At 36.4% G+C, this 12,777-nt stretch overlaps 1 protein-coding gene and 1 non-coding gene across 3 annotated transcripts; one reads left to right on the top strand and one right to left on the bottom strand.

The window, feature by feature from the left end:
- Nucleotides 1-1,363: 1,363 nt before the first annotated feature.
- LOC103937045 (2-methoxy-6-polyprenyl-1,4-benzoquinol methylase, mitochondrial) lies at nt 1,364-8,676 on the bottom strand. Of its 2 annotated transcripts, none has more exons than XM_048567891.1 (10): nt 8,425-8,676; nt 8,082-8,127; nt 5,286-5,381; nt 4,927-5,053; nt 4,737-4,798; nt 3,805-3,963; nt 3,547-3,691; nt 2,473-2,544; nt 1,727-1,835; nt 1,364-1,600 (listed from the first exon to the last, which is right to left on the bottom strand). In XM_048567891.1, the coding sequence occupies exons 3-10, from the start codon at nt 5,377-5,379 to the stop codon at nt 1,499-1,501; spliced, it is 870 nt and encodes a 289-aa protein (XP_048423848.1). In that variant the 5' UTR covers nt 5,380-5,381; nt 8,082-8,127; nt 8,425-8,676; the 3' UTR covers nt 1,364-1,498. The 2 variants fall into 2 exon arrangements, with proteins under 2 accessions (XP_048423848.1, XP_009345230.2); XM_009346955.3 differs by having other exon boundaries at nt 5,286-5,389; nt 8,425-8,675.
- On the top strand, nt 6,400-6,472 carry TRNAK-CUU. The gene has a single exon. It is a non-coding gene; the product is annotated as a tRNA-Lys (tRNA).
- Nucleotides 8,677-12,777: the final 4,101 nt, after the last annotated feature.

Here is a 12,777-nt window from a genome sequence, read left to right as displayed (position 1 = left end):
CCTATTTATTGAAGATTGTTGCATAGGGTAAATAGTTCTCACCATTTAGCTACAGAATTTTCGCTCATGTCTATGCAAGGTTGTATATGTTTAGTCGGTGAACTTTCCGATATAAATGTCAACTTTGAGACCCCAAACGCCGATTGAGAACTTAGCTTCAGTTCCCTCTTGTGAACAACAAAAGCACAAACAATAATGAAAGAAATTATGAGTCTCCTTCACCCTTTTTTCTTTTGTATTCATCTCCTATATCGAAAACAAATAAAGATAACAAAACAGTGTGATACGTTCCACCTCAACCTATAGCAAAGGTTTCCCTCTCTCTTTCGTATCCATATACCATATCAAAAACAAATAAAGATACAATGTGATACTCTGATGTCGTTTCACTTTAACCTCTAGCAAAGGTTCCCTCCTCTGTTTCGCCTATTTATAACAAATTCAACTGTTAAAATATCCGGTCCAAATTTTTGTAATAAAATAACCGGTCCACCATTGATACTGGACTAATTTCCATGCAATGCAACATTAAGGACGAGTCGGGTCTTAACAGCTTGCAATAATTACATGACTTGAAACAATTTCTTCTTTCGACTCTTGGTACAATCATACAAGTCAATATTTTGGAAAGATGGTTCAACACAACGGAACGAGGAAGTGGTGCGCGTGATGCTGCTTATGATTCGGCCGGGGGGAGCAACTTTAGAGAAAATACTACATCTGCTACTGAAGCACTTGCTTTACGTGAGACGTTTGCAAAAGTTAAAGGTTTTAAAATTTTCAATGTCGAAGGTGACTCCAAGTTCATTATTGATTCTGTTTTCAACAAGTGCAGGACACATTGACGATTGAAGACTATTCTTGAGGATATTAGATTACTTGCAAAATCCTTTTCTTCTATATTTTGGACTCATATTTTTTAAAGAGGCGAATTTTCCAGCTAATGTCATTACTAGCAGAGCACACTTAATTCATGATACTTAAATATGGGAAAGGTCCTTACCCGCTATTGCTAGAAGTGCTTTACTCTGTGATTGTACTGAAAATAATTGTACTTGAGGTTTCTCTCTTTGAATAAATTTCTTTTCAATCAATAAAAAATTCTTACAAATCACAAACTTCAAATCTACAGAGAAAGAAACGAAATAAATTCCCCAGAATACTAAGCTGGGGATGGTAGAGATCATTGGTTTCAATGACAACCGGCGTTCCTTTGTCACGGCAGTAGTTGCTGCCACTTGAATGCCGCGCCTTTGTCGTGGCAGTAGTTGCTGTCACTTGTGCCGCGGCATTCGTTTGTCAGTTTGAGGGTTACATAAGTCTCATTGATTGTTTTGAGCATGAGTTGATCTGAGACTTTACGTACAGAACATTACTTATTTCACTTATTTAATTTCTTAAAGGTGATTACAGAGAGGTAAAACAAAAAGCTGAATGCCGAAATTGTTCAAACAGATGCTTTTGAGAATTTTCGGGATCCAACTATTTATAAACGCTACTAAACTTTCAACCCCGAATGAATAGCAACTACACCTCCAACAAGGTTCTCATATTCAACCTGCTGGAATCCTGCATCCGCAATCATCGAAGCAAACTTCTCCTGCGTACATAAGATGAATTGCAAGGGAATATAAGAAAATTTACAAGAAAGAACTACGCGCAGGACAAATCAAAATGCTGATAATACTAAAATAGAGTATTCAAGCATGGAATCTGAAAACAAAACCTGCGGGGGGAAACGACGAATACTCTCCACCAAGTACTGGTAAGATTTTCTATCCCCTGCAACGAGCTCTCCCAGGGCTGGAATGACTGAGAATGAGTAAAAATCATAGCTGCACAAGGAAATGAGGAAACCTTAATTACATGACTAAAAGAAATACACATGAAAGAAAGCAATCCATCCAATGGCAACATAGTAAAACATTTATAAGTAATCTAGTGTGTGAGTGTCACAGTCACGTGGCTTTGTGCTAAAATTCAAATGTGGCGCTGTGTGATTGCCCCACATGCACCGTTGCCCGCCATAACAATCTTTGCCAATGACTCAAATCTCTATAGTAAAAGATTTTCCTCTAAGCTGGAGTGCACAGTAACACTTGTGTGCATGTCATTTGACACTACACGCTCATGCCAGTGTGCACCTAGAAGCGGTATGGTGCTTATGACAGCAGAAAAATCCAATTAAAGTCAAATTCAATGGAGCATTTGTCTTTCGTTGTTTTTTTCCTGGGATAAGGAACTTCAACATAACATTTGGAGCAAGCAGCAGGATTAACGTTAAACTTTCGTAACAGAAGGACAAGATACGAAAATAAATTTTAAAAAATTGTACAATAAATACCTATGCCGCAGACCATGAATCTATAATATTGCACGTACAAACATGATGATGTCCGTGATAACTCAAAAGAGATTCCCTCGTAGGTTAGAAATTGCAAATTTAACCAACTAAAAGTGTCAAATACTTACAATTCTTTGAATACAGGAATGTCTACATGGCTCAGTTCAAGGCACAGGAACCTTCCTCCACGCTTTAGCACTCTATAAACAAAATCATAAAGAGCAAACATGATGAGTGTAATAATTTGACAAACTACTTTAATGCCTCTTCCCGCAAAAATACACGACAGCCTATTAATAATCAAAATGACCAGAATAACTTAACATTGGCACAAAAGCTTATATCATGAATGCAGATAAGTTTTTAGATGGATTGAGCTGTAGAAATGCCCTTGAAGAACATTGTTTCACAGGTTTTCCTACATGTATCAGTGGCATCAGTAGAAGTCACTTATATAGTGTCATTTTGGTCAAGTTATATACTGACAGTTTCATCTTACTGTTAATCCCCTAAGTCAGATATCACCTTTTTAGGTTCAAAGTCGGTTCTTTAGAATTGCATGTGCACATAAATAGCATTATCTGTCACGAGCTTCGGCCCCACACTAATAAAAAATTATTCAGGTTTTCATCTGGTTCTTTCTATCTACTGTAGCTCTGGATATTGGTTCATCGTGTGTGTAGTTTTAGCGCATCCACATAATTGTTTAGAAGGGAACACATCCATATACAAAAGGTAATGGAAACAATTCACATATTTCTATTATTCTTTATGGAAAAGCAGGGAATAGAGTCGGAAAAATGTTTGCAAGTGTGCCTTGTTGCCTATAACATCCGACGGAGACAGTAAGGAGGAAATTGGTTATGTCTCACAATCCTCTCCTCCGCCTTAAAAGCTTCCGCATGAGACTAACTAATTTGAGAAAACCAAAATAGACAATTTAACTACTCAAGCTGTATTCTAGCACTATCAACGCAAAAACAAAAATGAAAAATACTACAGGTGAAGTGCTTAAAACTAATTGAAATAAGTTACTTATTCAACAGTTGATACACGGAGTGATAGCCATTGAATTCTTCATATTTAAGGATTGATAGCCTATTTGGAGAGATCATTTACCAATTTTCCATCATGATAATTTTCCCTGCATTATTATTAACTGTTAGTATTTGTTAACCAGTACAGAGGTTTGACCACCTTACCGATAGGCTTCAGACAGCACTTTCTCTATGTGTGTAACATTCCTAATTCCAAATGCAATTGTGTAACCATCCATTGTATTATCTCCAAAAGACAAGGCTTCTGCATCTCCCTCCACCCATAGAAGGGATTTGTCTTCTCCAATACCTGTAAATTTCAATACACGATTGTATATTTATAAACAAAAGTAGAATTTGTTTGTCCAATAACTAAGGAGAATGCCTAATGCAACCTAAGTCAAAGTCACAGCATTATCTGACCTCTCTCCAACGCCCGCTTTTTACCAACATTCAACATGTTAGGGTTTATGTCACATACATAAATCTTAGTTTCTTCCTGTAAATCATCTTCGAGAACATCTTGCATAGCTCTACGTCTGATGCTGTTTACTGAGTCTAGTATTCTGAAGGCAACATCACCTGACAACATAAAATTACCAGTAAGATTGACATACACAATTAGAAGAATTGATTTCTGTATGGTTTCAGACAAGGAAACAAACTGTCCTATGAAATTATGTTATTTTATTTTATTTTTCCATCTGGCAGATTCACTCCAACATGAGCAGGTAACATACCTGCAAGATCACCTTCCACTCCATAATATATGATGGGAATCATGGGATGGTGTCATTTGCACCCAACGGCAATTTTAGTCCATTTTCGCCTTTGGAAATTTTGCCTAACTTCTTATTCTCAAATTATAAAAATAATTCTTGTGCATAATGATTCTCCTTTTTATTTTGTTGGCTAACTTCTTCCTAGCCACTCCATATGGGGATTTCAGGTCTCTTCCTAACCCAAACTGGATCTCATACTTTATGATAGGCATGTACCTTTCTATTAAAATGCCCAATGCTGAGTCCAGGTAACCAACAGTATACAAAAGTTGGATGGTATAAAAATTCAAACTGGGTTACCTACTTGGACCTCCTCCTTTCGCAAGGAGATAAGTGCACATATCAGCCTAAATCGGGGTTTCTCTAAAACAATTTGGCAACAACTTACACTTGAAATGATTTGAATCCAGATAAGATGGGTAATATTGATACCACTTGTTACTTCTTAAAAAAATACCACTTATTATTATCTCATGTGACAATAAATCTATGAGGTACATACATGTGTCCTAAAGTCTTATGGTCCACATATTTGACAAATTTACTGCAGTAAATGCATGTCACGAGCTTTACCTGTCCCACCAGCCACATCAAGATGCTTCATTCCAGGGAAAGGATTCAGTTTGGAAACTAATCTGAAAAGAGATCGGGCATTATATAGAGCAGTGAAAAAAGTCAAGGTGCTAACAATACGCTCGTCTATAAAAGAAAATAAACAGACGGAAAAAAATAACGCATTAAAGTAAACCTTCAATAGGTTTACCTATCCTTCCATAATCTGTGTAATCCTGCACTCATCACATCATTCATTAGATCATAGTTTGAGGCAACATTGCTGAAGACATTACCAACCATTTGACTTTTTTCCTCTTCCCTTACTTCTTTAAATCCTGCACAAGAAACACTTAACGACTATAATTTATCAGCCAAATGAACCAAGCTAATGATTTGTATAAAACTATCCGTGATACACCAAAATATTCGACGTTTCTAACAGGTTGAGCATTCATATTCTGTACACATCACACTAACCACAACGTCCTATTTAACAATAAAATTAATACACATTGAAATCTACATGTTCATGCACACACAAAGTGAGAGTAAGCGGAAAGGACTAACCAAAGCTTGTAGCATGTGAATGCAATAGAGCAGCAGGAGAAAACCTGTGTAATAGTTTACGCCCTAACTTCCTCGTCACTGTTCTCAAGGCCATAACTGTATCTCTGTAAATAAATATTTGTAAATAACGATCATACAATGTCAAAATTGAATACTTGCAAGTATTTTTATAAAGAAGAAAGTGAGCACAAAATATTCAAACAGAAATCAAAATTGGGCATGAATTGTTGTGAAGGTGCATATATGAATCTCATGGATCATTGTCAAACGCATCATCCATTAACACACTCATATTATCATCCTCATGTAAATCCATGTAAAAACGAAGCTAAAACGATATCAAAACTTATTCATAGATAATGAAAATGTGTAATCATGTCCAAAAAATTCATTTTCGTTGTCGTTATATTAAAGCAACTAATGATACAATATAAGTAGCAAATATACTAACGAAGCTTAAAAATTGGGTAAGCACTAACAAGGACAGTACTACATAAAATAAAATAAAAACAAAGTGTGGTTTCACACGACTTCATTTTTCCGTTCATTCCTAATGTAGTTTGTAAAATCTTCGGCACACAAACCACTGAACGAATCAAGCGAACAATAACCTAACTTGGCGATGATGCAAAGAATATGAAAAGACTAATACAGTAGAAGACATTGTATCATGAAAAATCAAACTAAAGACTGAAAATTATCATAAGCATTAACAAACAATTGTTTTCGTTCGTTTTCTCAGGAATCAAACAGAAAAGATAAAAACATTTATGATAATCCTCAAAGATACAAAATATTCCCAATTGGAAAAAGGGAAAAAAGAGCACAAAAACAGGCAAAGGACAATATAAAAAATCAAAAGACTGAATCAATATCTGATTAATCTGGGTATTTGCTTTCTTTCAAAATTAGAAAACTGAATTTTTGAGAGAAAGAGAGAGAACTGATTAACTGAGAAATAGAGAAAGCGAGCAAGCAAGCAGACGTCGCGGGCAACACAAAAATCAGTTTTGATTTGGGTATTTGAAGCGGTTTTGTTTTCCTGTTGTTAAATTTCGCATCGCAGATTTTGAACAACTTTTGGTATCGGAAAACGCTACAGTAATTAACATCAGCCCGTCTAGCTCAGTTGGTAGAGCGCAAGGCTCTTAACCTTGTGGTCATGGGTTCGAGCGCCATGGTAGGCGTTTTTGATCTTTTTTTTTTTTTTTTTTTTTTTTTTTTCAAACAAAACTTTTTCTAGTTTTATTTTTAGCCACGCTTTCCAGAACTGATTTTAATCTGACTTTATCCTCTGTAAGCAAAAAATCGTCATTTTACCCCTGAAACAAGCAATTCCTAGTCCGGATAGGTGAAATGCACACTTCCTCCTATAAAATTTCACATTGCTAACAGTTAATTAATAATCTTAGGGGTGTTCAATTCATGGTGTCTAGCTGAATCAATGTATTAAAAGGCGGAGGCGTAGGCGAGACGTTCCATGGATAGCCCCGCCTAGGTGTGAGGCGAAGCCTAACGGGATCTAAATAACTTAATATATATTGCATATATAATTATATACATAGTATAATACTTTGTAAAACAAATATAATTATAAATAAGCCAAAGATAATATCTTCTTCTTCATTACTAAGTGTAGTTGTACTTGGAAATTATGTCATATAGTCTTAAAATGTTGTAATTATTTATTTTATTGTACGCAATTATAGTGAACTTCAAGAGAAATAAGGTTGAGTGGCCACAATTATAGGGAGTTTGAAATAAAATAAAGACAAAATGTCGCAATTATACGCAATTCAAAAGGAAATAAAGGCTAAGTGGAGCTATTATAGGGAATTTAAGATGAAATAAAGATTGAGTGGAGCAATTATTATAGGGAATTTAAAGGAAATAATGGCTCAGTGGAGTAGTTACAGGAAATTTCAAGAGATAAATCTTGGCTAATTAAAATGCTAGGTGGCAGAATCTGAATGGGCAATAATTAACAAAAAAAAAAAAAAAAAAAAAAAAAAGTTAGAGTTAGACTTTGCGACTAGGATTTGGAGAGAGAAACTTTCTCCTTCTTCTTCCCTGAAACTAGAACGGCACATAGAGGAATGGCAGAAACAGAGGAACGGCAGAAATAGACCTGGATTTGGAAGGGAAAAAACGCCCAACTGAACGCCTGGGCGCGCCTCAGCCGCCTAGGCGCGTCCCAACGCCGCCTTACGCCTACCTCCACAAAACAAAGGTGAAAACCCAGCAGCCCCGCCTCCAAGGGCACCTAGGCGCGGCCAGAGGCTAGTTTTTTAAAACACTCTGAACCGAACCTATCTAAATCAGGACAGTTTTGTAGTGCTGTATCATAATTCATGTTCAAATAGTCAAGACCTCTGGTCCTTGGCACTGACCCATGTCGTGCCGTACCAATGCTTAAACAGTCCTGTTTTCTTGAGTCTTGTCTTTTTGTTTAGAACTACTTACATTACGTTATTCTTTTCTATAATTGAGAGCTAAACTTGTCTTCTTTAAAGAAATGAAAGGGGGAGAAAAAAGGATAGAGATACATCAAATTCACATGAGTGTCATCCGTCCTCCTTTCTAAAATTTTAATTTACATGCATTTCAGATTTTATCAATAGAATCAATCAGCTAAGTAGGCGCATCTTACAAACCACATTTCATCTGCATCAAACTGACATTGTTGTTTTATTGACGATACTATTTCTTTCTCACAAAGAACATAAACAGAACAGATAAATTCAGTACATTTTCAATTTTTCTTAATCGAAATAATACGGGGCTGAAGATCAATACCTCAGCAAGCAGCAACAACTCAGCAGCAGCAGAAACTTCAAAACCCCTAAATTGAAACAGAAATTAGTACATTTCCTTCTCAGAACAACCCTCTAAAACAGAACTAATAACCCCTAAATTGGATTCAGAATAACCCTAAATTTTCAAACCCTAGATTCGGTTTTAAAACCTCACATTCAACATCTATAACGCACATGCAAACACAAAGTGAAGTTTAAAACTCCAATTTAGAAAAAAAATTAAAAATCCTAAATTCGAGTCATAAAACCCTAACTTCAGGAAACCCTCAATTCAAAATTCCAAACAATAACATAGATATTAGAAAGATACACAGAATAATTACCTTTGATTCAGCTTCCAACTCTCTTATATAGCCTTCAGAGTTCCGGGTTTGGGTTTTTAATTTCGAATTTTGGGATTTTTAGACAGGGAAAGAGGGAATTGTTGGCCAGCGAAAGAGGGATTCTGGTTCAGTGAAGGATTTAGGCGTCGCAGTGGTTCAGGAGCTCGAGGAGAAGGATCGGGGAGGCCGTCGACGGCGAGAGTCGAGAGAGCGCAGGAAGTAACAGAGCGAGGTGTTAAAAACTGATGAGAGATCCTACGGCTAAGATTTAATCTGACTAAATAGATATATAAAAGTAAAACTACAAAGTAAATGGAATTGGATCCTGATCCTAGGGAGAGGATCATTCTGATCAAGGATCTTGGACCGTTGGATGAAAAACCCTCTTCTGAGGATCTTTCTGACCAAGGATCTTGGATCGTTGGATGAAAGATCCTCTCCTGAGTCCAAAGAGAGGATCTTTCTGACCAAGGATCTTGGACCGTTGGATGAAAGATCATCTCCTGAGTCTAAGGAAAGGATCCTCTTGACCAAGGATCGTTGGATTTTCATCCAACGGTTATAATTATTATAACTTTAAGGGGACCCCTCTATTTGTAGTTTCATCCAACGGTTCAAGATCCTTGGTAAGGAGGATCCTCTCCTTGGGCTCAGGAGAGGATCCAATTCCAAAGTAAATATATTTTGCCACTTCAACTATTGGTCACCTAATAAACTCATACATCAGTTTTTATAGATTGCAATGTTATACAAAAATTTACGAATTCGTTACAAGTCATATCTCCGTTAGTCAATCCGTCAAATTTTACTACTAAGGAAGTGGCAAATATTGACCCATATTTTCTAACATGACAATCAATTGTACCATGTAGATACAAAGTATATTATAAAATAAACATCAAAATAAAATAAATGTTAAAAAAATAAAAAATAAAAAATATGAAAAAATGAATTATCGTCCCATTAGTTGACAATGCACTTAGGAGTGAGTTCAACAAACTAAAAATCGTAAAAAAACCTTTGAAGTTGAAGAAATCGAACCAAACAAAAAAAAAAAAAACTAACTAAATTATAAAATTCGAACCAACCAAAATATTTTGGTGAAATTTCATTGGTTTAAGAACGTGAAATCAAATTATTTTAAAACAATGTCGTTTTACAAGTTTTCTTATAAGATTACTAACACAAGGCTCATGCATAAGCCCAAGATAATAAACCTTTTCATTTAATTTTTATAAAAGCCCAAATCTAAATACTAACACATCTATCTCTTATTAGGGATGCAACTTGGGTTGGGCCAACCTGAACCCGTTCATGTTCAACCTGACTTTAAACCCGAACAAGCAGGTTTTTTTAAGTTATAATCACCCGAACCCAATCTGATTTCAACCCATTCATTGATTGGGTTGGGTTGAGTTGATCATTTGTCCAACCCGATTAGGTTGAGCTATGCAACATGCTTCTCAATGACCCTTGCACCTTTGTGGAGGATTCACTAGTGACTTTTAATGGATTATGATAGAAAAGTGCATGGAGTTGCAGAAAGCAATTGTTTTTCTGGCAGGCACACTTTGATTTTTCTACAGGAGCTTCAAAGGACAAGACTTGAGTTGGGTACTAGCTTTGTTTTTCTGTAGGAGCTTCAAAAGACAAAACTTGAGTTGGGTACTAGCTTTGGACAATGAAGTGTTCCCCTTTTTCTTTTCTTTTTTTTTCTTTTGGTACTAGCTTTGGTATTTCTTGTATTTTAATTCAAACTTTGCATGAACCCGATTAAAACTTGAAAAAGTTAGGCAACCTGAAACCAACCCAAGTAAACCCGAACCCGAACGAACTCGATTAAAACCCAACCTGAACCCGAACCCGAATTGTAAAAGTTGGGTTAGGGTTGGGTTGACCTTCTAACCCGCCCAACCCAGCCGAGTTGCACCCCTATCCTCTATAGCTCATCCATTCTCTCATTCCTCTAAACCTTGGTGCATTATGTTTCTCTTCATTTTTAGAGAGGCTAACTTTGTGGCTGATGCGTTTGCACGTCTGGGCCTTTCTATTTCTGGTAGTCATATTTGGGAGTATTGTATCCCAAGCTTTGCTTCTTCTATGCTTATCTTTGATTTTACTGGAAATAGTTGTATTCGTGGTTTCTCTCTTTAATAATTTTTTCTTGCATAAAAAAAATCTTTATCTCTATCTGTATTTCCTATTTTCTCTCTCATCTCCTTCTCATCAATTTGCTGCCTCCACCAACCCGGCCCACCACTCTCCTTCTCTTCTCTTGCTCTAATTCTAAGGTCTGAATCAAAACAAAAATCCCTAATTAAAACATATGTAATATGATAAATTTCCGTTGAAAATTTAGGAGCAAGACACCTCAAAATCCGAGTTTGGTGCAACGCCAGTACTTGCATTTTCCATTGTACCTAATTGTGCTTTCGGCCTTCATACGAATATAGTGAGGGATAAGCCTGAACTGCCCATCATTTTAGCTATTTCTTGATCATAAAACTCTTGTCTGACAGTTTGTTCGAGCTTGAAGTTGGAGATTCACCACGAAGTTACGACCTTGGCTTTTTTTTTTCTTCTTCTTTTCAATAGCAAAAGCCACAAAGTTGCAATCAACTTTTTTTTTTTTTTTTTTTTTTTTTGTATTTTGTAATTGTGTATTTGTTCGTTGTATATTAATAATCATCTTCAGATTCTGTTAAAAAAAAAAAAAAAAAACTGCACGGACCGAAACAAGATAAAAAAATTGAACCGAAACAAAATTAAACAGTAATTTCGGTTTGAATTTATTTTTGGCAAAAAATCGAAGTGTATGAAACCGAACCCACCCTAAGTGTATTAACATTCAAATTTATAAAAAATTAAAAAAATCTGAAAAACTAAATGAAAAATTGAAAAAATATGGTGAAGGTGTTATAGTTTATGATTTGTGTGTGGTTTTAGAGGTATCAGAGCACAAAATAATCAAGCAGAAAATCAATGAGATGATGATCGCTGCTCAAAGAGCATGAAGAAATGGAGATGTGAGAAAATCGGAGAAGTTACTCCTTGGATTAGATTCAGCTATAATTGAATTGATGCTTATAGAAAGAAAATGAAATGGAGGGTGAGATATAGTTGTTGAAAGTGCACTGTCACATCCCGGCCCGGGCGGGACTACTTCCCGAGCCCGACTCCCCTACCGTAGCATGATATTGTCCGCTTTGGGCTTACCATTCCCTCACGATTTTGTTTTTGGGAACTCACGAGGAACTTCCCAGCGGGTCACCCATCATGGGATTGCTCTAGCCCCCTTCTCGCTTAACTTCGGAGTTCCTACAGAACCCGAAGCCAGTGAGCTCCCAAAAGGCCTCATGCTAGGTAGGGATGAGAATATATATTTAATGATCACTCCCCTGGGCGATGTGGGATGTCACATGCACTCACTCATCCACCTCACACACTCTCACGTGCACAACACATGCTCACCTATAAGTGAGTTGTTATGACATGTGGCACACATCTAGCAATTACAAACTAAGAACAAACACTTGAATTCGAAAGGAAATGAGAAACTTGGATCAAAGGCAGCTGCATATGCTTAAACATCAACACTCCCTCCTAAGCTAGCAGTTGATTTGACTCCCAACATCTTTCTAAAGTAGTTGAATTTCTCCTTTGGTAATATGCCTTGGTCAGAATATCAGTCATTTGTTCTTCGAATTTGTAATAAACAAGTTCAATATCATTCTCTTGAATTGCTTTTCTAATGAAGTGAAATTTTTCTGTTGATATGTCTTGTTTTCTAGTGAAACACTGGATTCTTGGCCATATCTATTACTGAAGTGTTATCACACATTAGCAATGTAGGTTCAACTTGTTCTTCCCCAAAGTCTTATAAAACAAACCTTAACCACTTGACTTAAGATGTAGCTTCTGTTGCACTCACATACTTAGCCTCTACAGTGGATAATGCCACTGTGTTTTGCTTGATTGAGGCCTAAGAAAATAAACTTGAGCCAAGATTAAAGGCTGACCTTGATGTACTCCTGATGGCATCCTCTTTGCTAGCTCAATCACTATCACAATAACCAATAAAGAAGTACTGATATTCTCTTTACATATTCAATGCCAAAATCCAGAGTATCTTGAATGTATCCCAACACTCTTTTTGTTGTTCCCATATGCTTTTTAGTTGGATCATGCATGAATCTTGCCAAGAGACTAGAACCAAACATAATGTTTGGTCTAGTGGCAGTGAGATACAACAAACTTCCAACCAATTTCTTGTATTTAGACTCATCAGCAGCCTCACTTCCATCATTCTTGCTTAGTCTTTCCTTTGTTGCAAGTGGTGTTCCCACAAACTTA

This window comes from the organism of the source record quoted next, unplaced genomic scaffold, assembly GCF_019419815.1.
Source record: "Pyrus x bretschneideri cultivar Hongxiangsu unplaced genomic scaffold, Pyrus_bretschneideri_v1 Contig46, whole genome shotgun sequence".
NCBI classification, from domain to species: Eukaryota; Viridiplantae; Streptophyta; class Magnoliopsida; order Rosales; family Rosaceae; genus Pyrus; species Pyrus x bretschneideri.
The sequence above is the reverse complement of the archived record's forward strand: the minus strand, read 5'-3'. Positions and strand labels throughout refer to the sequence as shown.